The sequence below is a fragment of the Pristiophorus japonicus genome, chromosome 14, assembly GCF_044704955.1.
Source record: "Pristiophorus japonicus isolate sPriJap1 chromosome 14, sPriJap1.hap1, whole genome shotgun sequence".
NCBI lineage: Eukaryota > Metazoa > Chordata > Chondrichthyes > Pristiophoridae > Pristiophorus > Pristiophorus japonicus.
The window spans coordinates 114,364,646-114,391,399 of NC_091990.1; the positions used below are offsets into that span (position 1 = coordinate 114,364,646).

Here is a 26,754-nt window from a genome sequence, read left to right on the forward strand (position 1 = left end):
GGTATGCAAGCCGGAAGTCTTTAAACTGTTGCAGAGATGTTTGCTGAAGATGGAGAACAGCAAGATAGCTCATCAGTTATGCTACTTTTTGGCATTTTGATACTCACTGTAAAAACCCACCCACTAACCAGCTGGAACAATCTGTTCATTCCATAACTGTAGGTTAGGATCCTGAATTCATTTTTCTCTCTCCTGAAATGTGCTGTAATTCGTAATCATTTCATCTAACTACAACACCAACTTGTATCTATATAGTGCCTTTACCATAGCAAAATGTCCCAACGTGCTTCACAGGAGCGATTATCAAACAACATTTGACACCGAGCCGCATAAGGAGATATTAGGTCAGGTGACCAAAAGCTTCGTCAAAAAGGTAAGTTTTAAGGAGCGTCTAAAAGGAAGAGAGAGAGAGGGAGAGCTGGAGAGGTGGAGAGGTTTAGGGAGGGAATTCAAGAGCTTAGTGCCAAGTTAGGTGATGGCACGGCCGTCAATGGTGGAGCGATTAAAAATCGGGGATGCACAAGAAGCCAGTATTGGAGGAGCGCAGAGATCTTGGAGTGTTGTGAGGCTAAAGGAGGTGACAGAAATAGGGAGGGGCTAAGGCCATGGAGAGATTTGAAAACAAGGATGAGAATTTTAAAATCGAGGCGTTGCCAGACCAAACAATAGCTTCGGTCTTCCCAATATTTAATACAATATCTGCTCATCCAATACTGGCTGTCAAACAAGCAGAGTGACAAATCAGAGGCAGTGGAGGAGTCGAGACAGATGGTAGTGGGGCAGAGCTGGGTGTCGTCAGCGTACATATTAATTTGAATGATGTTTGCTATACTGAGAATATGCCGTTTTTTTTAACAGATGATTTATTTGCTATTTGTAGTGTGGCTGATCCAATGAAATTACTATGGTGGCAAAGAAGAGTCTTTTTTAAACCACATCTGTCTGACTCCCATGCCTAATTGAGAGAGAGACAGGGAGAGAGACGGAAAGAGACAGGCAGAGAGACAGAAATCCAGAGACGGAGACAGAGACAGAAAGAGAGAGACAGAGACAGAGAGAGATAGGGAGAGAGAAAGAGAGACAGGGAGAGAGACAGAGAGAGAGAGAGAGACGGAGAGACGGAGAGAGAGGCAAAGAAAGAGAGACAGAGAGACAGAGAGAGAGAGAGACAGAGAGACAGAGAGAGAGAGAGACAGAGACAGAGAGAGAGGCAAAGAGAGAGGCAGAGAGAGGGAGAGAGGACGAGACAGGGAAAGAGAGACGAAGACAGAGAGAGAGCGAGAGACAGAGAGAGAGAGAGAGAGAGACAGAGAGAAACACAGAAACAAAGACAGAGACAGAGGAACGAAAGGAAGAAACACACCAGTCTCAACAGAATTTTCCAGATGTATAGTGGAAAGTCAAAGGGGGGTAAATTTGTTTGAGCGCAGAAACAGAGGGCCTGTGAATGGTCTGGCGCCTGAGCGATAGGCCCGAGGTGCACCACAGAGTGGAACTGGGGCCTGATCATCACCGAACCTTGAACAGGCCTTGGAGATCGGGCATGCCGGCATTGGCGAAAGTCGCTCTCAGGTAGGTCCTTAAAGAGGGTTGGGGAAGAGTGGGGGGAGGGGTTGGGGCAGTGATTGTGGGGGGTGGGGAGGGGTGGCGAACCAGGAGAGAGTGGGAGGGGGAGAACCGGGAGTGAGTGGGGGGAGAATCGGGAGAGAGTGGGGGGGGGAGACCAGGGAGTGAGTGGGGGGCGGAACCGGGGAGTGAGTGGGGGCAGAACCGGGGAGTGAATTGGGGGAGAGGGGGGAAACCGGGAGAGAGTGGCGGGGGGGGGGGAACCAGGGAGTGAGTGAGTGGGGGGGACTGGGAGAGATTGGGGGGAGGGGTGGCGAGCGGGTAGAGGGTGTGGGGTTGAACCGGGAGAGTAGGGGTGGGGGGGTGCGGAAACCCAGGAGAGGGTGGGGGGCTGGGAGGGGGATGGGGGGAGCAGGGAGAGGGTGTGGGCTGGGAGTAGTGTAATCAGTAGGGTGAATGGGTGACTTGGATTGGAGAGGGTTGCCGCGGCGATCCGAGATCCAATGGCAGGTGGGGCGAGGGGTGGGGGGGGCAGGGGGCGCAGGCCACAGTTGGGGGAGAGGCGTGTTAGCTGTCAGTGGCCCTTGACCTTTTGAACGTGGGGTCGGGAGGAGTTCCGGATCCACAGCCAGCGAAGTGTATTTTAAAAATTGCTTTGTTTTGATGTGGGCATCGCTCAGCCGCATGTTGTCCTGAACACAGCCAGCATCGCTGCCTCAGGACAATGGGGGCCTCAAACATGCGTCATGCCTCTCATTTGCATATGCAAAGAGCTTACCGCTTGTTGCAGGCATGGGCCCTGGACGCCTACATCTGTGCCTACACCAAGATGGCGGGGAGCACACATCCTGTGTGGGCGGGACTGGAACTAGAGGCCATAAATATTGATAGCCTCTAATAAATTCAATCGGGATTTCAGGAGAAACTTCTTTTCCCAGAGAGTGGTGAGAATGTGGAACTCGCTACCACAAGGAGTAGTCGAGGTGAATAGTATAGATGCATTTAAGGGGAATCTGGATAAGTACATGAGGGAGAAGGATATGCTGATAGGGTCAGAGGAAGTAAAAGAAAGAGTTGCATTTACATGTTGCCTTTCATGGCCACCGGATGTCACAAAGCTTTTGAAGGGTAGTCAGTGCAGGAAACGAGGCAGCCAAATTGCACACAGCAAGCTCCCCAAAAACAGCAATGTGCTAATGACCAGATAATGGGATCAATTTTGCCCAAGCCCATTTTCTGGTGTATTGCTAGAGTTACGCCGGGTTTTCTAGGCCAGAAATGCACCATAAATATTTGTCCAAACTTTCCCCATTCTGTAAATGGAATTCGGAACCGCGCAGAGTGTTCAGTTGTCTCGGGGGGTGGAGCCTGTTGTCTGCGCCGAAAAACGAAGCCGGGCCTTCTGCGCATGCGCGGGAAAAAAACTTACGTTTTTGACGTCGCTCCAATGGACATGCATGCTCAGTCCGAGTGCACTCCCAGTCCGCTCCCCACCCCTAGCCCAGGCCAAATGGCCTCCTCTGATTTCCTTACCTGCGCTAATTTCTTTAACTCTCAGCAAGAGTTTTCTGGAGAGGCCACATACGCTGGCCTTAGCAGAACTGGAGTAACTCTCAGCTGGCCAAAGTTCCCTAAGTGGCCAGAATTGGCAAAGGTGGCTGGTTATGCCCCCTTTGGCTGAAAAAATAACTTACCTAAAAAAATCATAACTAACTGAGTTACGCTGGTGCAAATTGATTGGGGAAACTGTGGATGTTTAACTTAGGCCAAAAAAAGCAGCCTGCTCCAAAAATACGGCGCAAATTACTGGGGAAAATTGAGCCCATTGTCATAAGCTTTTAGTGATATTGATTGAGGGATAAATATTGACCAGGACATCCATGGTTGAACTTCCTTGCTCATCTTCGAAGTGGTGCCATGGGGTTTTTTACGTCCACCTGAGATGGCAGACGGGGCCTCGGTTTAAGGTCTCATCCAAAAGGCAGCACCTCTGACAGTGCAGCACTCCCTCTACACTGCACTGGGAGTTTAAGCCTAGATTTTTGTGCTCAAGTCTCAGGTGTGGGAATTGAACCCACAACCTTTTGATTCAGAGGCAAGAGGCTATCCACTGATCCACAGCTGACATAGTGGGAACATTGCCAAGCACCCTCCCAACCGAGCCAGCAGCCACGACTGATGGTGCTTCCCCTGCCCAAATACAGAAAGAGAGAGAGAGGAAGTAAATGGAAGACAACCAGGAAGACAGAGTCAGGAGGGTGGGAGGAGGCTCGTGTGGAGCATAAACACTGGCATAGACCAGTTGGGCCGAATGGCCTGTTTCTGTGCTGTAAAGTTCTATGCAACACTTTGCAATGAGTGCACATATTAGAGGCTTCGGCAGGATTGGTTTGTCTCCCCAGATGTATACCTCGCCCATTTTTATTCTCCCACAGACTTCAACAGAGAGTAAGATCTGATTCACCCGGTCACATCACAGCACCTCTTACCGTGCCAGCAACTCCGTCTGTGCCTTTTCCATCCCACCGGCCCAGCGTAAAACCAGTTGACGACCAGCTGCAGAGCTCCCATCAAAGAGACGGCAAGCATGTTTATTGGGGGCGGGATGGATCTCAGACAGCGCAAAACGGGCGATTTCCGAATCGACAGCCCGTTTCACACGTTCCTGTTGAAAGTCGGCCACTACTCAGATCTTACTCTCTGTTGAAGTCTGTGGGAGAATAAAAATCCTGACAGATTCCCAACGGGCTGCTTAGGTTAAATTTACCCCGAAGTATCTCAGTTTCTTAACTGCATATAAATAAGAATGGACTTGCATTTCTATAGCACCTTTCACCACTTCAGGAAGTCCCAAAATGCTTTACAGCCAATGGGCTACTTTTTTGAAGTGCAGTCACTGTTTTAATGTAGGAAACGCGGCAGCCAACTTGTGCAAGCTCCCACGAACTGCAATGTGATAATGACCCAGATCATCTGTTTTTTTTCAGTATCGATTTTAAAATTCTCATCCTTGTTTTCAAATCCCTCATATAAAAACAGAAAATGCTGAAAATACTCAGCAGATCAGGAGAGAGAAACAGAGTTAACGTTTCAGGCCGATGACCTTTCGTCACAACTCAAATCTCTCCACGGCCTCGCCCCTCTTTTTCTCTGTCATCTCCTTCAGCCCCACAACCCTCCGAGATATCTGCTGTCCTCCAATTCTGGCCTCTTGCGCATCCCCAATTTCCATCGCTCTACCATTGGTGGCCGTGCCTTCAGCTGCCAAGGGCCGAAGCTCTGGAATTCCCTCCCTAAACCTCTCCACCTTATCTTCCTCTCTCTCCTTCTTTAAGACACTCTTTAAAACCTACCTCTTTAACCAAGCTTCTGGACATCTGCGCTCATATCTCCTTTACATTGGATTACCTAGGATATACAGCACAGAAACAGGCCATTTGGCCCGACCAGGCCATGCTGGCGTTTATGCTCCACTCAAGCCTCCTCCCATCTTTCCTTGTCTAAATCCATCAGCGTAACCCTCTATTCCCTACTCCATCATGTGCTTGTCTAGCCGCCCCTTAAACACACCTATACTATTGACTTCAACTACTCCCTGTGGTAGCGAGTTCCACATTCTCACCACTCTCTGAGAAAAGAAGTTTCGTCTGAATTCCCTATTTGATTTGTTGGTGACTATCTTATATTGATGGCCTCTAGTTTTGCTCTTCCCCACAAGTGGAAACATTCTCTCTGTATCTACTCTATCAAAACCTTTCATAATTTTAAAAACCTCTGTTAGATCACCCCTCAGCCTTCTCTGTTCACCCTTTCCTGATATGTATACACTCACATTTTTGAAAGAAAGAAACGAAAGATTTACATTTCTATAGCGCCTTTCACAAAACGCTTTACAGCCAATGAAGTACTTTTTGAAGTGTAATCACTGTTGTAATGTAGGAAATGCAGCAGCCAATTTGCTGGCTCCAACAAACAGAAATATGATAATGACCAGATAATTCTTTATTTTTTGTGATGTTGGTTGAGGGATAAATATTGGCCTGGTATCCAGGGAGAACTCCCCTGAACTTTTATCTGTTTTGTCTTATAACACTGCTGTGAAACGCCTTGGGATGTTTTACTATGTTAAAGGCGCTATATAAATAAAAGTTGTTGTTGTTAAACTTCTTTGAAATATCCGGGTCCCTCGATTATCCGGGTCCCTCGGGGATTGGGCTATGCCGGGTAAACGATTTCTCCGTTAGAGCGGTTGACATTATAAAGTTAAAACCCGATGCCTTCCCGGGCCGAAATTTTAAATCCCGTTACAACGGCTTCCCGTTGGATCCGTGTGCAGATAATCGAGAGTTGCCTGTAGTGCCATTGGATCTTTTACATCCACCTGAGAGAGCAGACAGGGCCTAGGTTTAGCGTCTCATCCAAAAGGCAACACCTCCCTCAGCTGAGATTTTTGTGCTCAAGTCTCTGGAGTGGGACTTGAACCCACAGCATTCTGACTCAGGTGAGGGTGGTACCCACTGAGCCATGGCTGACATGTAATGTCCTTCTGGTATCATCCTTGTAAATCTTCTCTGCACCCACTCCAGTGCCTTTCTATCCTCTTTTTAATATGGTGACCAAAACTATACGCAGTACTACAAGTATGGTCTAACCAAAGTTCAATACAAGTTTAGCATAACTTCTCTACTTTTGAATTCAATTCAATCTCTCTCGAAATAAACCCTAGTGCTTGGTTTGCTTATTTATGGCTTTATTAACCTGCGTTGCTACTTTCAGTGATTTGTCTATTTGTACTCTGAGATCCCTTTGTTCTTCTACCACATATAGGTTTGTATTTTCCAAGTGACATGTGATTGCCAAAACGTAGTAGCTCACATTTATCTGTGTTGAATTTCATTTGTTACTTAAGTGTCCATTCTGCAAGTTTATTAATGTCTTCTTGTAATTTATTGCAGTCCTCCTCAGTATTGAGTATCCTCCCACCTCCGCCAATTTGGCATCATCTGCAAATTTAGAAATTTTGGGGTCAAAATTTGGTTGCTAATGCCTGTCAATAATGCCGGTGTTAGGTGTTAACTGGGAGTTGGGCGGTTGGGATTGGTGCTGGGTGCTGTTCACGCCCGACACGTAATTCGGTGGTCATTTTTTAAGGGTGTTAAAACGTTATGTCCCACCGGCTAAGGTCATGGAAATCATGACGTCAGTACGCGTGCAACACCTCCTTGGCGCCTCTATCGCGCTATTTAATTTGTACAGCTGCCGTACAGGCAGGCGACCGTACAACCTGAAAACAGTGGTTAAACAGCGGAACTGGGGTGGAATCAGCCAGAGAGCAAGGTAAGTTTTTTTTCTTTCTTTATTTCTTCATTTTTTCATTAGTTGTAACAGTGGGGAAGTTTGTGTGTGGGTCGGAGAAGTTTGAGTTTTTTTCTCCTTCCTTCCCTTTTCTTCCCGTTTCCCAGCTAGCGTGGTGGCAGCCTCCCAATGTGAGATTCATTCGGCCTCTTGAGCTCCTGCCCGAGGATGAGTGTACAATGCCTCTTTTAGCACTGCTCCCACATCGTTAAAAACTGAATTTGGCCATTGGAGCCTGCAACTTAGGCCCGGCGGTAAAATCAGCACTCAGGCGGTGACACCGCCTTAACACCAGTGTTTTTGACTAATTGTCAATATTACTTGTGAACAACAGTGGTCCCAGCACCGATCCTTGCGGAACTCCACTTTCTAGGTTCTGCCACTCTGAATAGCTCCCCTTTATCTCTATTCTCTGCTTTCTGTCTTGAAGTCAGCTAGCTATCCATTCTGCTGCTTGTCCCCTGACTCCGCATCCTCTGACCTTATTTATTAGTCTATTATGTGGAAAACCGCAAATCTAATGCCCCTATTTAAGAAAGGAGGGAGACAGCAAGCAGGAACTATAGACCAGTTAGCCTGACATCTGTCATTGGAATCCATCATTAAGGAAGTAGTAGCAGGACATTTAGAAAATCATAATACAGTCAAGCAGAGTCAGCATGGTATATGAAAGGGAAATCATGTCTGATAAATTTGCTGAAGTTCTTTGAAGATGTAACAAGCAGGGTGGATAAAGGGGTACCAGTAAATGTGGTGTATTTGGATTTCTAGAAAGCATTCGATAAGGTTCCACATAAAAGGTTACTGCACAAGATAAGAGCTCACGGGATTAGGAGTAATATACTAGCATGGATAGAGGATTGGCTAACTAACAGAAAACAGAGAGTTGGGTAATTTTCAGGTTGGCAAACTAACTAGTGGGGTGCCACAAGGATCAGTGCTGGGCCCTCAACTATTTACAATTTATATTAATGACATGGATGAAGTGGCCGAGTGTAATGTAGCCAAGTTTGCTGATGATACAACGATAGATGGGAAAGCAAATTGTGAGGACACAAAGAATCTACAAAGGGATACATATAGCCTCAGTGAGTGGGCAAAAATTTGGCAGATGGAGTATAATAAGGCAAAAATTACTATTTAAATGGGGAGAGATTAAAAAATGCTGCAGTACAGAGGGATCTGGGGGTTCTTGTACATGAAACACAAAAAGTTAGCATGCAGGTACAGCAAGTAATCAGAAGGCAAATGGAATATTGGCCTTTATTGCAAGTGGGATGGAGTATAAAAGCAGGGAAGTCCTGCTTCAACTGTACAGGGCATTGGTAAGACCACACCTGGCGTACTGTATACAGTTTTGGTCTCTATATTTAAGGAAGGATATACTTGCATTGAATGCAGTTCAGAGAAGGCTCACTCGGTTGATTCCTGAGATGAAGGGGTTATCATATGAAGAAAGATTGAACAGGTTGGGTCTGTACTCATTGGAGTTTAGAAGAATGAGATGTGGTCTTATTGAAACTTAGAAGATTCTGAGGGGTCAAGACAGGGTAGATGCAGAGAGGATGTTTCCACTCATGAGGGAATCTAGAACAAGGGGGCATAGTTTCAGAATAAGGGGTTGCCCATTTAAGACAGAAATGAGGAGGAATTTCTTCTCTCAGAGGGTCGTGAATCTTTGGAATTCTCTATCCCAGGGAGCTGTGGACTCAATCAGGTGCGACCTGACTCTACTTTATTAGCTCTCAAAGTGAGGGTTAAACATGGAGGCTTTCTTTATATACAAAGGCTGCACGTGTATGTCTGTGCCCAATGATCTCCAATGGTCGCTCCCCCTGGTGGCAGGTAAACCCAGGCATACATACATTACATCATTCCCTCCCAAGATCTTGGTATCAGTCCTATTTACAAATTGAGACGGTCCGGGGCTTTCCGCTCCCGAGTTGATCGTCTCAGTTCAATTCCAGATTTGGGTAAGCTCTCCGAGTCATTCGTGACTTGAGGCTGGGTAGCCGATCTAATGTGAGTGGCAGTGTCCATGTCGGGGATTGAAGGTCCAGATTAATTGACGTTCTGATGGCTGAATATGAATCGGTTGGTTGTTGATGGTGTCTTCTTCAAGCAGTTCCGGTTCGTCTGTGTGCCGCAATTTCGTCTGATCAATGTGCCTCCTGCATGCTTGCCCATTAGTGAGCCTGACAATAAGCACCTTTTACCCTCCTTGGCCGTAACAGTGCCAGTGACCCATTTGCGGCCTTGACCATAATTTAGCACATATAAAGGATCATTAATATAGATGTCGCGTGACACGGCAGTGCAATCATGATATCACTGCTGATGTTGACGTCTGTTTTCGACATGATCATTAAGAGCAGGGTGGACAAGCGAGAGCCTGGTCTTGAGACCTCTCTTGATTAACAGTTCAGCAGGGGGAACCCCGGTAAGCGTCTGGGGTCTCGTCCTGTAACTAAGCAGTATGCATGACAAGCGAGTCTGCAAAGAACCGTGAGTTACGCGTTTCAGGCTCTGCTTGATGGTTTGGACGGCCTGCTCCGCTTGACCATTGGACGCAGGTTTGAATGGTACTGACCTTACGTGCTTGATACCATTGAGTTTCATAAACTCTTGAAACTCCAATTTCGTGAAGCACGATCCGTTGTCGTTCACAACGATGTCGGGCAGACCATGAGTGGCGAACATGGCACGAAGGCTCTCAATGGTGGCTGTGGATGTCCTGGATGACATGATTACACATTCTATCCATTTGGAATACGCATCCACCACCACCAAAAACATTTTTCCCAGAAAAGGACCCGCATAGTCGATATGGATCCTCGACCATGGTTTGGATGGCCATAGCCACAGACTTAGCGGAGATTCCACTGGTGCATTGCTTAACTGCATGCAAGTGTTGCACTGATGCACACATGACTCCAAATCAGTGTCAATGCCAGGCCACCAAACGTGAGACCTGGCAATGGCCTTCATCATCACAATACCGGGATGGGTACTGTGTAAATCCCGTACAAATCTCTCCCTGCCTTTCTTGGGCATAACAACACGATTACCCCATAGCAAACAATCAGATTGAATGGATAGTTCGTCTTTGCGATGGTTGTAAGGTTTGGTCTCATCACACACTTCCCAACCAGAAATGGCCGACCAATCACCACTAAGGACACAATGTTTTACAACCGATAAGATCGGATCCCGGCTGGTCCAGGTCCTAACTTGTTGAGCAGTGACAGGCGACCCTTCACTCTCAAAGGCATCCATGACCAACAGTAGGTCTGCGGGCTGTGGTGTTTCCACCTCCGGCATGGGCAACGGTAAACGGCTCAATGCACCGGTACAATTCTCGATGCCAGGTCTATGGCGAATGACATAATCATAGGCAGATAATGTCAGCGCCCATCTCTGGATGCGGGACGACGCGTTGGTATTGATAGCTCTATGCTCTGAAAACAAAGATATTAGCAGCTTGTGATCGGTTTCAAGCTCGAAATGAAACCCAAACAGATACTGGTGCAATTTTTTAACCCCATATATGCAGGTTAAAGCTTCGTTCTCTACCATGCTGTAGGCTCTTTCTGCTTTAGGCATGCTTCTCGACGCGTGTGCAACGGGTTGTAAGTTGCCCGACTCATTGGATTGTTGGAGCACACAACCAACCCCATGTGATGAAGCTTCACAGGCCAATACTAAACTTTTGCATGGGTCATAATTTAGCAGCAATTTGTGGAATAAAGCGCCCTCCCGGATGCTCTTCCTCCACTTAGGGCGGTCTTGGGCCAGGGATTTCCAGGTGTCGGTGAGGATGTTACAGGGAGGCTTTGAGGGTGTCCTTGAAGTGATTCCTCTGCCCACCTGGAGCTCGCTTGCCGTATAGGAGTTCCGAGTAGAGCGCTTGCTTAGGGAGTCTCGTGTCGGGCATTCGGACGATGTGGCCCGCCCAACGGAGCTGGTCGAGTGTGGTCAGTGCTTCGATGCTGGGGATGTTGGCCTGAGCGAGAACACAGATGTTGGTGCGTCTGTCCTCCCAGTGGATTTGCAGGATCTTGCGGAGGCAACGGTGGTGGTACTTCTCCAGCGCTTTGAGGTGTCTGCTGTATATAGTCCATGCCTTTGAGCCAATTAGGAGGACGGGTATCTCTACTGCTCTGTAGACCATAAGCTTGGTGTCAGATTTGAGGTCCTGGTCTTCAAACACTCTCTTCCTCAGGTGACTGAAGGCTGCGCTGGCAAACTGGAGGCGGTGTTGGACCTCTTTGTCGATGTCTGCCCTTGTTGACAGTAGACTCCCGAGATATGGCAGACCAATTGAACAAGTACTTTGGTTCGGTATTCACTAAAAAGGACACAAACAACCTTCTGGATATAAAAGGGGTCAGAGGGTCTAGCAAGGAGGAGGAACTGAGGGAAATCCTTATTAGTCGGGAAATTGTGTTGGGGAAATTGATGGGATTGAAGGCCGATAAATCCCCACTGCCTGATGGGACTGCATCCCAGAGTACTTAAGGAGGTGGCCTTGGAAATAGCGGATGCATTGACAGTCATTTTCCAACATTCCATTGACTCTGGATCAGTTCCTATCGAGTGGAGGGTAGCCAATGTAACCCCACTTTTTAAAAAAGGGGGGAGAGAGAAAACAGGGAATTATAGACCGGCCAGTCACTTTGGTGGTAAAAACAGAGAGACAGACTATTATCTGAATGGTGACAGATTAGGAAAAGGGGAGGTGCAACGAGACCTGGGTGTCATGGTACATCAGTCATTGAAGGTTGGCATGCAGGTACAGCAGGCGGTTAAGAAAGCAAATGGCATGTTGGCCTTCATAGCAAGGGGATTTGAGTACAGGGGCAGGGAGGTGTTGCTACAGTTGTACAGGGCCTTGGTGAGGCCACACCTGGAGTATTGTGTACAATTTTGGTCTCCTAACCTGAGGAAGGACATTCTTGCTATTGAGGGAGTGCAGCGAAGGTTCACCAGACTGATTCCCGGGATGGCGGGACTGACATATCAAGAAAGACTGGATCAACTGGGCTTGTATTCACTGGAGTTCAGAAAAATGAGAGGGGACCTCATAGAAACGTTTAAAATCCTGATGGGTTTAGACAGGTTAGATGCAGGAAGAATGTTCCCAATGTTGGGGAAGTCCAGAACCAGGGGTCACAGTCTAAGGATAAGGAGATGAGGAGAAACTTCTTCACCCAGAGAGTGGTGAACCTGTGGAATTCTCTACCACAGAAAGTTGTTGAGACCAATTCATTAAATATATTCAAAAAGGAGTTAGATGAAGTCCTTACTACTAGGGGGATCAAGGGGTATGGCGAGAAAGCAGGAATGGGGTACTGAAGTTGCATGTTCAGCCATGAACTCATTGAATGGTGGTGCAGGCTAGAAGGGCCGAATGGCCTACTCCTGCACCTATTTTTTATGTTTCTATGTATGTATGGAAAATGGCCTACATTATCCAAGGCCAAGTCGTGGATTTTGATGACCGAGGGGCAGTGCTGTGTGGCGGGGTCAGGTTGGTGGAGGATTTGTGTCTTACGGTTGTTTAGCATAAGGCCCATGCTTTCGTACACCTCGGTGGAGGTGTTGATGGTAGCTTGGAGTTCGGCCTCTGAATGTGCGCCGACGCAAGCGTCGTCCGCATACTGTAGTTTGATGACAGAGGATGGGACGACCTTGGATCTAGCCTGGACAGGTTCCCATTGATTCTATAGTTTAGTTCCACTCCAGCGGGGAGATTGTTGAGTTCGAGATGGAGCATTGCAGCAAGGAATGTATTGGTGCGATGACGCAGCCCTGCTTGACCCCGGTCCGGACGTGGATTGGGTCTGTGGATACATTGGTCAGGATCTCGCTTGCATGTTGTCGTAGAGCAGGTGGAGGACGGTGACAAACTTCTGGGGAAGCCGAAACGGAGGAGGATGCTCCATAGTCCCTCACGGTTGACAGTGTCAAAGGCCTTTGTGAGGTCAAAGAAGGCCATGTACAAGGGTTGGTGCTGTTCCCTGCATTGCTCTTGCAGTTGTTGCGCGGTAAAGATCATGTCCGTTGTACCCCTTGGTAGATGGAAGCCGCATAGTGACTCTGGGTACCTCAGTAGTTACAGCCTGCCAACCTGAAAATAAACCGTTTATTACTACTCTCTGTTTTCTGTCCGTTAACCAATCCTCAATCCATGTATTACCATTGTCTAATCTCTCTGATAGCTCTTCAAAAAATTCAATGATGTTGGTCAAGCAAGATTTTCCCTCTTGAAATACATGCTGACTATTCATTATTATGTTTTTGGTTTCTAGATGTTCTTCTATTTTCTCCTTTAGTAGGGATTCCATTATTTTTCCTATCACCGATGTTAAGCTGACTGGTCTATAGTTCCCTGTACATGTTCTGTCTCCTTTTTTGAATATAGGTACAATGTTAGCTATCTGCCAGTCCTCTGGCGCTACACCTTGTTGTAACAAATTATTCAATATCTGTAGTAAAGCCTCAGCTATCTCTTCCATATGTGGTTCGGTGTCAAATTTTGTTTTATAACACTCTGTGAAGCGCCTTGGGACATTTTACTGCATTAAAGGTGCTATCTAAATACAAGTTGCTGTTGAATATTAAGAAGAATATTAATTGTATATTAGGAATTTGGAGTGATTCAGACTTGTGTGACGGCCTGAATGTAAGACAGGAAGGTTATATGTTGTCAATATGGCTATTCTGAGGACTGAGTGTGCTGTGCAAGGTTCAGGATGCAAATACCAGGGAGTACCTCAGCTGCTCGATAAGGGAGTAAAGGGTTATGGAGAACAGGCATTGAAGTGGAGCTGAGTCCATGATCAGATCAGCCATGCTCTTACTCAATGGCGGAGCAGGCTCGAGGAGCTAAATGACCTACTTCTGCTCCTATTTCTTATGTTCTTATGCTCGGTTAATCTAGTTGACAGGAAGATGGGTTACTCTTCTAACGTACGTTATTTTTGCCACGCTTCTCCCTACAAGATTGTGGATGCTGGGGGACAATTGGTGCTTTCATGACTGAGATCGGTAGATGTTTGTTGAGCAAGGGTATCGAGGGATATGGAGCTAAGTCGTGTGAGCGGACTTGAGATACAGATCAGCCATGATCTGATAGAATGGTGGAGTGGGCTCAAGATGCTGAATGGCCTCCTCTGTGAATCCGGGTTACAGCAAAGCCTTGTTCCTCTTGTCTGTGTGGGTGTCTTTTAGTTGAGGACAGACCCTGTATTCATGAACTCCCCCACTGAAGGCTAGAAACTTTGACATCCTTCATCACTGTGCAAATTTGAATCTTTCCCTGCGGGTGATAATTTTGACTGAACTATTCAGGATAGATGGAGAATTCCCCCATTTGAAACTCACAAAACTTCTTTCAGTAGTTAGAAGGAGACAGAGATTTTTAACGATTGCCGGCGATTTCGCTGCACAGCCCACATGATTCCCAATGTCTGAGGATGTGTAAATGTAGCCCTTGTGGGTTAATGTTAATGTTCACCAGTAGGCACACAAACAGTGCCTTTATTAAGCGGGCAATTCCGCCCCACCCCCTGCTGATCACAGTTTGTACATTATACCATAAAAGAATCAAAGAAAGACTTGCAATTGTATAGCGCCTTTCATGACCTCAGGATGTCCTGAAGCACTTTACAGCCAATGAAGTATTTCTTTGAAGTGTAGTCGCTATTGTAATGTAGGAAACGCAGCAGCCAATTTGTGCACAGTAAGTTCCCATTAAGAGCGACTTCTGGATCAACATCATCATAGGCAGTCCCTCGAAATCGAAGAAGACTTGCTTCCACTCTAAAAGTGAGTTCTTAGGTGACTGAACAGTCCAATACTGGAATTACAGTCTCTGTCACAGGTGGGACAGACAGCCATTGAAGGAAAGGGTGGGTGGGATTGGTTTGCTGCACGCTCCTTCAGCAGCCTGTGCTTGGTTTCTGCATGCTCTCGGCGACGAGACTCGAGGTGCTCAGCACCATCTCGGATGCTCTTCCAACACTTAGGGCGGTCTTTGGCCAGGGTCTCCCAGGTGTCAGTGCACTTTATCAGGGAGGCTTTGAGACTGTCCTTGAAACATTTCCTCTGCCTATCTGGGGCTTGCTTGCCATGTAAGAGTTCCGAGTAGAGCACTTGCTTTGGGAGTCTTGTGTCAGGCATGCGGACGATGTGGCCCGCCCAACGGAGCTGGTCGAGTGTGGTCAGTGCTTTGATGCTGGGGATGTTGGCCTGATCGAGGGCTCTAACGTTGGTGCGTCTGTCCTCCCGGGGGATTTGTAGGAACTTGCGGAGACATTGTTGGTGATATTTCTCCAGTGATTTGTGGTGTCTACTGTATTTGGTCCACGTCTCTGAGCCATACAGGAGGGCGGATATCACTACAGCCCTGTAGACCATGAGCCAGATTTGAGGGCCTGATCTTCAAACCATCTCTTCCTCAGGGGACCGAAGGCTGGACTGCTGCACTGGAGGTGGTGTTGAACCTCGTTGTCGTCTGCCCTTGTCGATAATAGGCTCCAGAGGTATTGTAAGTGGTCCACATTGTCCAGGGCCGCGCCGTGGATCTTGATGACTGGGGGGAATGCTGTGTGGCGGGGTCAGGTTGATGGAGTGATATGTCCTTACTATACAGTATAAATGCACACGAGGCCCATACTTGAGAGAAAGTCATTCTGTGACCAGTTACCTTTATTACCAAGAACTCAACAGACAGATGGTGGGTGGAGCTTCCCCTTTTATACCGGAAAAGCCCAGATTAGGAGTGTCTCCCCCTGTGGTCAGTGTTCTCAAGGTGTACAACTTAGGTCAGCTTGTACATGGGTTACAATGATAGTTGAATACATGACATCACCTCCCCGTCCCCCCTCCCCGCCAAAGTCTTATTGGGATCACAGGTTGAGTCTCTCTGGTGGTTTACGCTCCCTTGTAGAGCGCCTGAGTTGGAGCTCCGGTTGTTGGGTGCTGGCCTGAGTGTCTGCTGTTTGCGGTGCCTCAGGCCTGTCCAGACTGCCCACAGTGACTGGGCTCTCCTCCACTTGGTTCCGGTGTTCGGTCACCTGTGGTGGAGTAAACTCTATATCGTGTTCTTCCTCTGCTTCTTTTATGGGGTTGCTGAACCTCCTTTTAGATTGATCCACGTGTTTGCGGCAGATTTGTCAATTAGTAAGTTTAACTACCAATACCCTATTTCCCTCTTTGACAATCAGGGTCATTGACATCAATACATCGCGCCCTTGCATTCCTGTCATGGTAGTCACATTGTGACTGAAGCCTGCTCTCAACAATTTCTTTCATAGTAGGGTGTATAAGGGATAACCTGGTTAGCAGCTCTGCGGGTGGAACCCCTGTGAGCGAGTGTGTTTGATTATCTGCACTGCTTGTTCCGTCTGGCCGTTTGAGGCCGGCTTGAACGGTGCCGTTCTGACATGGTTGATTCCATTGCCTGCCATGAAGTCCTGGAATTCAGTGCTTGTGAAGCACGGGCCATTATCGCTGACCAAGACCTCCGGTAGACCATGGGCGGCGAACATTGCCCGTAGATTTTCTACAGTGGCAGAAGATGAATTTAAAATGGCACACTCAGTCCATTTGGAGTAGGCGTCTACTACAACCAAAAACATTTTTCCCATGAAAGGACCTGCGTAGTCCACATGGATGCATGACCATGGCTTGGCGGGCCAGGACCAGGGGCTAAGGGGGGCTTCCCTGCGTGCGTTGCCCAGCTGAGCACACGTGTTGCAACTGTGAACACAAAGTTTCAGGTCTGCATCTATCCCTGGCCACTAAACGTGTTACCTGGCAATTGCCTTCATCATGACAATGTCCGGGTGCTCATTGTAAAGTTCTCTGATAAACACCTCTTTGCCCTTCTGGGGCATGACTACTCCGTTTCCCCACAGTCGGCAATCGGCCCGAATTGAGAGTTCATCCTTGCGCCTATGGTTTAAACTCCTCAGGGCATGTACGTGGCTGCCCAGTCCCCATTCAGGGCACATTTCTTAACTAAAGACAGTAGCGGGTCTTTATTTGTCTAGTCTTTAATCTGACGGGCTGTTACAGGTGAGCCTTCACTTTCGAAAGCTTCAACAGCCATGACCATCTCAGCATCATGCTCAGCTGCCCCCTCAGTTGTGGCTAGTGGTAGCCTGCTGAGTACATCGGCACAGTTTTCAGTGCCCGGTCTGTGCCGAATTGTGTCGTCATAGGCGGCTAATGTAAGTGCCCACCTCTGTATGCAGGCCGATGCATTCGCATTTATGGCCTTGTTGTCGGCCAAAAGGGACGTTAGTGGTTTGTGATCCGTCTCCAGCTCAAATTTCCTGCCAAACAGGTACTGGTGCATTTTTTTTACTGCATATATACATGCTAGCGCTTCCTTTTCTACCATCCCGTAGCCCCTTTCTGCCTGGGACAGACTTCTGGAGGCATAAGCTATCGGCTGTAACAGACCATTGGCATTCACATGCTGCAACACACACCCGACCCCATAGGACGACGCATCACACGTTAAAACTAGTTTCTTACATGGGTCATATAACGTTAACAGTTTGTTGGAGCATAACAAATTGCATGCTCTATCAAAATCCCTTTCCTGGCTGTCCCCCCAGACCCAATCACGACCTTTGCGTAGGAGCACGTGTAGCGGCTCTAACAGCGTGCTCAATTTGGGAAGAAAGTTGCCAAAATAGTTCAGGAGCCCCAGGAACGAACGCAGCTCCGTCGTGTTACAGGGTCTGGGTGCTCTCTGGATCGCTTCCATTTTGGACGTAGTAGGCCTGATCCCGTCTGCTGCTACCCTCCTCCCCAGGAATTATACCTCTGGAGCTAAGAAGATGCACTTCGCCTTTTTCAGTCGCAGCCCTACCCGGTCCAGTCTGTGTAGCACCTCCGCCAGGTTGTGGAGGTGTTCTTCAGTATCGCAACCCGTGATATGGATGTCGTCTTCAAAAACCATCGTCCTTGGAATCGACCTGAGGAGGCTTTCCGTATTTTGCTGAAAGATCGCGGCGGCCGAATGAATCCCGAGCGGACATCTGTTATACTCAAACAATCCTTTGTGTGTCGTAATGGTGGTCAGCTTCTTCGACTCACTCGCCAGCTCCTGGGTCATGTAAGCTGAGGTCAGGTCCAATTTTGAAAAATGTTTGCCACCGGATAGCGTCGCAAAGAGGTCCTCTACTCTCGGTAGCGGGTACTGGTCTTGGAGTGACACCCGATTGATGGTGGCCTTGTAATCGCCACATGTGACCGCAACTGAGCAAGCGTGCTGCGACACACCACATGGAGGATGATGACCAGTCTAGCGTGGATCCGGATATGCAATCTGTGATACCAGAGGAGGAAGTGTATGGACTGTATTTGTTCCTAACAAAGAGCCAACCGATAATGATTAATGTAAAACTTAATGGTGTGCCGGCATCTATGGAATTGGACATGGGTGCGAGTCAATCACTAATGAGCCAGGGGACATTCGACAGGCTGTGGGATACTAACGCTGTGAGGCCTAAGCTGAGTCCAGTCAATGCCAAGTTGCGTACGTACACTAAAGAACTCATAATGGTGATTGGCAGTGCAGTAATCAAGGTGCCGTACGATGGTACGGTTCACGATTTACCGTTATGGATTGTTCCAGGCAATGGTCCAACGATGTTTGGCAGGAACTGATTAGAAAAAATCAAATCGAACTGGAACGAGATCAAAGCATCGTCGGAAGAGGATACTCCATGTGCTCAAGTGCTGAGCAAGTTTCCCTCGCTGTTTGAACCAGGCATCGGCAATTTCATGGGAGCCAAGGGGCAGATCCACCTGGACACGGATGCATGACCCGTCCATCATAAAGCTCAGGAAGTTTCATACATGATGAGGGAGAAGGTCGAAATCGAACTGAACAGACTCCAGCATGAAGGGATCATATTACCGGTCGAATTTAATGAATGCGCCAGTCCCATTGTTGCCATGTTGAAAAATAATGGCACTGTCATGATTTGTGGAGACTACAAGGTTACGATCAACTGAGTTTCGAAACAGGATCAATACCCGTTACCGAAGGCTGATGACCTGTTTGCAGCACTATCTGGGGGGAAGTCGTTCACAAAACTGAATCCGACATCGGCCTACATGACACAGGAGTTGGTCAACACGTCGAAGAAACTTATGTACATCAACACTCATAAAGGACATTATCTACAACAGGTGCCTTTTTGGAATTCGCTCGGCTGCAGCCATAATTCAAATGAACATGGAGAGTCTACTGAAATCCGTCCCCCGAACCGTCGTGTTCCAAGATGACATACTGGTCACAGGTCATGACTCCGCCGAACATCTGAACAAGAGGTTCTACATCGTCTGGACAAAGTAGGACTCGTACTGAAACGCTCGAAGTACATCTTCATGGCACCAGAAGTCGAATTCCTGGGGAAGAAAATTGCTGCTGACGGTGTCAGGCCTCGAAAACCAAGGCCATCAAAAATGCACCCAAGCCTCAGAATGTGACGGAGCTGCATTCGTTCCTTGGTCTACTCAACTACTTCGATAATTTCTTACCTAGATCGAGCACCTTATTAGGGCCACTGCACAGAAAAGGCGACAACTGGGTTTGGGATAATGGGCAAGCCATTTAGGACCGAGATGAGGAGAAACTTCTTCACCCAGAGAGTGGTGAACCTGTGGAATTCTCTACCACAGAAAGTTTTTGAGGCCAATTCACTAAATATATTCAAAAAAGAGTTAGATGTAGTCCTTGCTACTAGGGGGATCAAGGGCTATGGCAAGAAAGCAGGAATGGGGTACTGAAGTTGTATGTTCAACCATGAACTCATTGAATGGCGGTGCAGGCTCGAAGGGCCGAATGGCCTACTCCTGCACCTATTTTCTATGTTTCTATATCCTGACCGACCCATCCACCTTGAGCAGCGGCATGATCGGGCTCGCCCAGTCACTGAATTCGACTGGCGAGATGATGCCTTCCCTCAGCAGGCAGTCCAATTCGCATTCTATCTTTTCCCGCATCACGTACGGCACCGCTCTGGCCTTGTGGTGTACTGGCCTGGCGTCCCGGTTTATGTGAAGCACTACCTTGGTCCCCATGAAAGTGCCGATGCCAGGATGAAATAATGAGTCAAATTTGGCCAGAACCTGTGAGCATGATACTCGCTCCACAGAAGAAATTGCATTGATATCGCCCCATTTCCAGTTCATGACAGCAAGCCAACACCTCCCCAGCAGTGCGGGACCATCCCCCGGGACAATCCAGAGTGGCAACCTGTTCTCCGAATCTTTGTGGGTCACAACTACCGTGGCGCTGCCTAGCACCGGAATGATCTCCTTTGTATATGTCCGTAGCAGTGCATCAATCGACAATAATTTTGGCCTCCTGGCCTTGGATGCCCACAACTTGTCGAACTGTTTAATACTCATCAGGGACTGGCTGGCCCCCGTGTCTTGCTCCATTAATACTGGGATGCCATTGAGGAGCACTTTCATCATTATCGGTGGCGTCCTGGTATATGAGCTGTATATGTGCTCCACATGAACTCGCTGAACTTCAGCTTTCAGCGATTTCCTCCAGTATTCATTTGGCCTCGTAGGGCTTACATCGGGCCCGTTCTCCTCATACATCAACCTGACTGCAGGCTTCCTGCACCTACGCGCCAAATTACCGCTGACGTTGCCGTTTCTGCAGGTATATTGCTGATACCTGCAAACTCTGGCTGGGTGTTTGCCTCCACACCTCCAGCATGAGCTGAAGGCCCCATTTTTGGAAACAAAAGGTCCATTACCAGTCGATCGTCTCTGTAACTGTCCTTAAGTGCTCCATTAACAGGTATTGATGGCCCCATTACTGCCGCATTGTCCATTGCGAAGGCATTAATCGCCGTTCAGCTAGCCATTGTCTCTGTTGAATTCCCCCTTTGGGTTCGACTACATGCTGGGGCATGTCTGATTGTCCTTGTCTGCCTCGAGAACTGTGTGCCACGTTAACAGTGTTGACTCCCTGGTCGTTTGCCGCGTTTGAGCCAAGATTTTTGCCATAAATCATTCTGGTCTCTTCCTCCCCTGAGAAAATTGTCTGGGCTATCAGAGCCGCCGCTTCCAAGGTCAAGTCTTTGGTCTCAATCAGTTTCCTGAAAACCCCAGCCCGATGCCCTCAATAAAAAAGTCTCGCAGCATCTCCGCTCTGCATGGATCTGTGAACTTACATAGGCTCGCCAGTCGCCGGAGATCTGCCACGAAGTCAGGAACGCTTTGCCCTTCTCGCTGCTGGTGCATGTAAAACCGATGTTTCGCCATATGCATGCTGCTCGCCGATTTAAAGTGCTCCCCAATAAATTTACTGAGCTCTTCGAACGTCTTGACCGCCGGCTTCTCTGGCGCTAGAAGGTCCTTCATCAGGGAGTATGTTCTGGATCCACAAACCGTCAGGAGATGAGCCCTGCCTTTGTTGGCCGAATCCTGTCCCAACCATTCCTTCGTGACAAAATTTTGCTGTAGTCTCTCAATAAAGTCGTCCCAATCATCACCAATACTGTATCTCTCTTCTGTGCTGCCCGTGGCCATGCTCGCGTGGTTTAAATCCCAGTTTCTTGTCGCCAATGATATGTCCTTACTATACAGTATAAATGCACATGAGGCCCATACTTGAGAGAAAGTCACCCTGTGACCAGTTACCTTTATTACCAAGAACTCAAGAGACAGACGGTGGGTGGAGCTTCCCCTTTTATACTGGAAAAGTCCAGGTTAGGAGTGTCTCCCACAAGTTCGCCCCCTGTGGTCAGTGTTCTCAAGGTATACAACTTAGGTCAGCTTATACATGGCTTACAATGATAGTTGAATACATGACATGGAGGATCTTTGTCTTACGGATGTTTAGTGTAAGGCCCTTGCTCTCATACACCTCGGTGAAGATGTTGACTATGACTTGGAGTTCAGTCTCTGAATGTGCGCAGACGCAAGCGTCGTCCACGTACTGTAGCTCGATGACAGAGGTTGGGACGGTCTTGGATCTGGCCTGGAGACGATGACGGTTGAACAGGTTCCCACTGGTTCTGTAGTTTAGCTCCACTCCAGCGGGGAGCTTGTTGAGTGTGAGGTGGAGCATGGCAGTGAGTAAGTTTGAGAAGAGGGTTGGTGCGATGATGCAGCCCTGCTTGACCCCGATCCGGACGTGGATTGAGTCTGTGATGGATCTGTTGGTCAGGATCACGGCTTGTATGTCGTCGTGGAGGATGGTGACAAACTTTTGTGGGCAGCAAAATGGAGGAGGACGCTCCATAGACCCTCGTGGTTGGCAGTGTCAAAGGCCTTTGTAAGGTCAAAGAAGGCCATGTACAAGGGTTGGTGCTGTTCCCTGCATTTTTCTTGCAGCTGTCGTGCCGTAAAGATCATGTCCGTTGTACCCCATAGAGGACAAAATCCGCACTGTGACTCCAGGAGGAGCTCCTCAGCCACAGGGAGAAGACGGTTGAGGAGGATTCTAGCGACGACTTTCCCAGTGGCTGATAACAGTGAGATTCCTCTGTAGTTGCCGCAGTTGGAATTGTCCCCTTTTTTAAAGATGGCCACCATTACTGCATCTCTGAGATCTCCCGGCATGCTCTCCTCCTTCCAGATGAGAGAGATGAGGTTATGCATTCGTGCCGATAGTGCCTCTCGGCCATACTTTAGAGCCTCAGTGGGGATTCCATCCGCTCCCGTTGCCTTGTTGTTCTTGAGCTGTCTTATGGCTTTTTCTACCTCGTGCAGGTGGTAGCGGGTAGCATGCTGCGGGATGGAGTCGCGAGCACGCGAGTTAAAGGCAGAGTCTCGGTTAAGGAGATCTTCGAAATGTTCCTTCCAGCGTGTCCTGACTGCCTCAATGTCCTTGATGAGTGTTTCCCCGTCTTGGCGAGCAGTGGGGGTGGGGCCTTGGGTGTTTGGGCCGTAGCTGGCCTTGACTGTGGTGAAGAATCCTCACACATCGTGGCTGTCAGCCAGCTACTGAATCTCCTGTGCTTTCTCCACCCACCATCTATTCTTTAGGTCGCGGGTTTTTTGTTGGACCTCAGCCTTAAGTCGTCTGTAATGCTGCTTTGCTGCTCCCGAGTTGGGTTGTTGTTTAAGGCTCAGAAATGCCCAGAGCTTGCGATTTATTAGCTCTGGGATCTCTTGGTCATTCTCATCAAACCAGTCCTGGTGTTTCCTGGTTGAGTGACTGAGCATCTCTTCATTGGTATGGTGGCCTGGAGGGCAGACCAAGCGCTGTGGACATTCTGCATCTCGGGGTAATCAAGGATTGTCAGATTAGCAGTGAGGCGCTGGCTGTATAGGGCTCTCTTAGCTGGGTCTTTGAGTGTTCCGGCATTGATTTTTTTGCCGCACTGCTTCTGCTGCCATCGCCGCTTTGGGGCTATATTGATGTTGATGATGGAACGGATTAGGCGGTGGTCCATCCAGCAGTTGTCAGCTCCTGTCATGGCGCGGGTGACGTGCACATCCTTGCGATCCCTGGCTCAAACGATGACATAATCTGGGGAGGGATATAAACAGGGTAAGTGAGTGAGCAAAAATCTAGCAGAGAGTGTAATGTGAGAAAATGTGAGGTTATCCACTTTGGCAGTAAAAATAGAAAAGTAAATTACAATTTAAATGGAGAAAAATTGCAAAGTGTTGCAGTACAGAGGGAAACACAAAAAGTTACTATGCAGGTACAGCAAGTAATCAGGAAGGCAAATGGGATGTTGGCCTTTATTGCAAGGGGGATAGAGTATAAAAGCAGAGAACTGTACAGGGTATTGGTAAGGCCACACCTAGAGCACCGCGTACAGTTTTGGTCTCTGTACTTAAGGAAGGATATACTTGCATTGGAGGCTGTTGATTCCAGAGATGAGGGGGTTGACTTTTGAAGATAGGTTGAGTAGGTTGGGCCTATACACATTGGAGTTCAGAAGAATGAGAGGTGATCTTATCGAAACATATGATAATGAGGGGGCTCGACAAGGTGGATGCAGAGAGGATATTTCCACTCTTAGGGAAAACTAAAACTAGGAGATGTAGAATAAGGGGCCGCCCATTTAAAACTGAATGAGTAGGAATTTCTTCTGTCAGAGGGTTGTAAATCTATGGAATTCTCTGCCCCAGAGAGCTATGGAGGCTAGGTCTTTGAATATATTTAAGGCAGAGATCAACAGATTTCTGGGCGATAAGGGAATAAAGGGTTATGGGGAGTGAGCAGGGAAGTAGAGCTGAGTCCATGATCAGATCAGCCATGATCTTATTGAATGGCGGAGCAGGCACGATGGGCCTAATCCTGTTCCTATTTCTTTTGTTCTTATGTTAACCTCCCATGGCATCTTGGGATGCATCCCATCCGGTCTTAATGACTTATCCACTTTAAGTACAGCCAGCCTTTCTAGTACCTTCTCTTGATCAATTTTTATCTCATCCAGTATTTTCAATACCTCCTCCTTCATAATGACTTTGGCAGCATTATCTTTTTTGGTAAAGATAGATGCAAAGCACTCATTTAGTATCTCAGCCATGCCCTCTGCCTCCATGCGTAGCTCTCCATTTAGGTCACTAATCGGCCCCACCTCTCCTCTTACTACCTATTTATTATTTATATGCCACTAGAAGACTTTAGGATTCCGTTTTATGGTAGCTGCCAGTCTATACTCATAACCTCTCTTTACCCCTCATTTCCTTTTTCACTACCCATCTTAATTGTCTATATTCAGTCTAATTCTCACTTGCATTCTCAATCTGACATCTGTCATACGACCCCTTTTTCTGCTTCATCTTACTCTCTATTTCGTCATCCAGGGAGCTCTGGCTTTGGCTGCTCTACCTTTCCTCCTTATGGGAATGTACCTCAACTGTACCTGAACCATCTCCTCGTTAAAGGCAGCCCATTGTTCCACAAGTTTTGCCTGCCAATCTTTGATTTCAATTTACCCGGGCCAGATCCATTCTCAACCCACTGAAATTGGCCTTCCCCCAATTGAGTATTTTTACTCTAGATTGTTCCCTGTCCTTTGCCATAGCTAATCTAAACCTTATGACACGATGATCACTGTTCCCTAAATGTTCCCCTACTGATACTTGCTCCACTTGACCCACCTCATTCCCCAGAACCAGATCCACCAATGCCTCCTTCCTCGGGCAGGAAACATACTGATCAAGAAAGTTCTCCTGAACACACTTCAGAAACTCTTTCCCCCCTCTCTGCCCTTTACATTATTACTATACCAGTCTATATTAGGTTAGTTGAAGTCCTCCATTATCACTACTCTCTAGTTCTTGCACCTCTCTGTAATTTCCCTGCAAATTTGCTCCTGTATATCCTTCCCACTAGTTGGTGGCCTATAAAATACACCGAGTAGTGTAATGGCACCTCTATTGTTTCTTAACTCGAATCAAATAGATTCTGTCCTTGCCCCTTCAGGACATCCTGTCTCTCCAACACTGTAACATTCTCCTTAATCAATACTGCCACCTACCTCCTTTCTTTCCTTCCCTACCTTTCCTGAACACCTTATATCCAGGAATATTTAAAACCCAATCCTCCCCTTTTTTGAGCCAAGTCTCCGTTATTGCCACAATATCATATCCCCACATGGCTATTTGCGCCTGCAGCTCACCAACCTTATTTACCATGCTTCGTGCATTTACACACATGCACTGTAAACCTATCTTTTTGTATTCTGTCTTAAGCTGACCCCACCTGTTACTTTACTATTTATTTCTCTAATGCCACTTGTATCTCTCCACCCTTTGAGCCCTTTGTTTCTCCTTTCTAATGCAACATCCTCCTGATACATTAGTTTTGCCGACCTTGTATAGCACTTGACCAAAGGCACGTGGTTTAATGTAAGCTGGAGCGGCAGGGTCTGTGTGGACGGGGACAGTGGGAGTTGCAGGTTAATTGACTATTAGCTAGCTTCTTTGTTTCGGGGGTTAAAGAAAGAACTTGCATTTATATAGCGCCTTTCAGGATCTCAGGACATCCCAAAGTTCTTTACAGCCAATTAAGTACTTTTGAGGTGCAGTCACTGTTGTAAAGCAGCAGCCAATTTGCGCACAGCAAGCTCCCACAAACAACACTGTGATAAGGACCAGACAATCTGTTTTAGTAACGTTGGTTGAGGAATAAATATTGGCCAGGACACTGAGGAGAACTCCCCTGCTCTTCTTCACAACAGTGCCATGGGATCTATTACATCCACCCATGAGGCCAGACAGGGCCCCGGTTTAACATCTCATCTGAAAGATGGCACCTGCGACAGCGCAGCACTCCCTCAGCACTGCACTAGAATGTCAGCCTGGATTCTGTGTGCTCGATATTAATAGAAGTTGTTGCCAGTAAAGGTCGCTTGTCAAGTGACATTTCGATGGTCTGGGAACAAAAGAGAAACTGTATCTCGAACTGGCATGGTGCCATTGTCAGGCGGTGAAATACGTCAGTCCCGATGCTGCGTGAGAAAGCTGCCCACCAACTCTGGAAAGGAAAACATCAAAAATTGCATTGTTTTATACTAAAAGGAGCTTTGTTTGGATGGATGGGTCTTGACATCGAACAACAGCAATTTAATGGTGCTGTTGTTTTTTAGTTTCATTAAATCTCCTGCAATATTTCTCACAGTCAGAAATCGCTAAAAGTATCATGTCTGCTTGTGCCTGACTCAGTCTTCCTGGTTGTCCTCCATTTTCTCCCCCTCTCTCACTCTCTCTCTCTATTTAAATAGTGGTAGCACCAGGAGTTTAGAAGAATGAGAGGTGACTCATGAAAACGTATAAGGTGCTGAGGGGGCTTGACAGGGTAGATGCTGAGAGGAT

General features: G+C 47.6%; 1 protein-coding gene across 1 annotated transcript in view; it reads left to right on the top strand.

The window, feature by feature from the left end:
* The first annotated feature begins 810 nt into the window (after nucleotides 1–810).
* Nucleotides 811–26,754, top strand: part of LOC139279636 (C-Jun-amino-terminal kinase-interacting protein 1-like) — a 260,229-nt gene continuing 234,285 nt past the window's right edge. Inside the window, exon 1 of the mRNA XM_070898745.1 lies at nucleotides 811–1,572. Coding sequence (XP_070754846.1) covers nucleotides 1,448–1,572 — 125 coding nt within the window. The 5' untranslated portion in view covers nucleotides 811–1,447. The remainder of the gene's footprint in view (nucleotides 1,573–26,754) is intronic.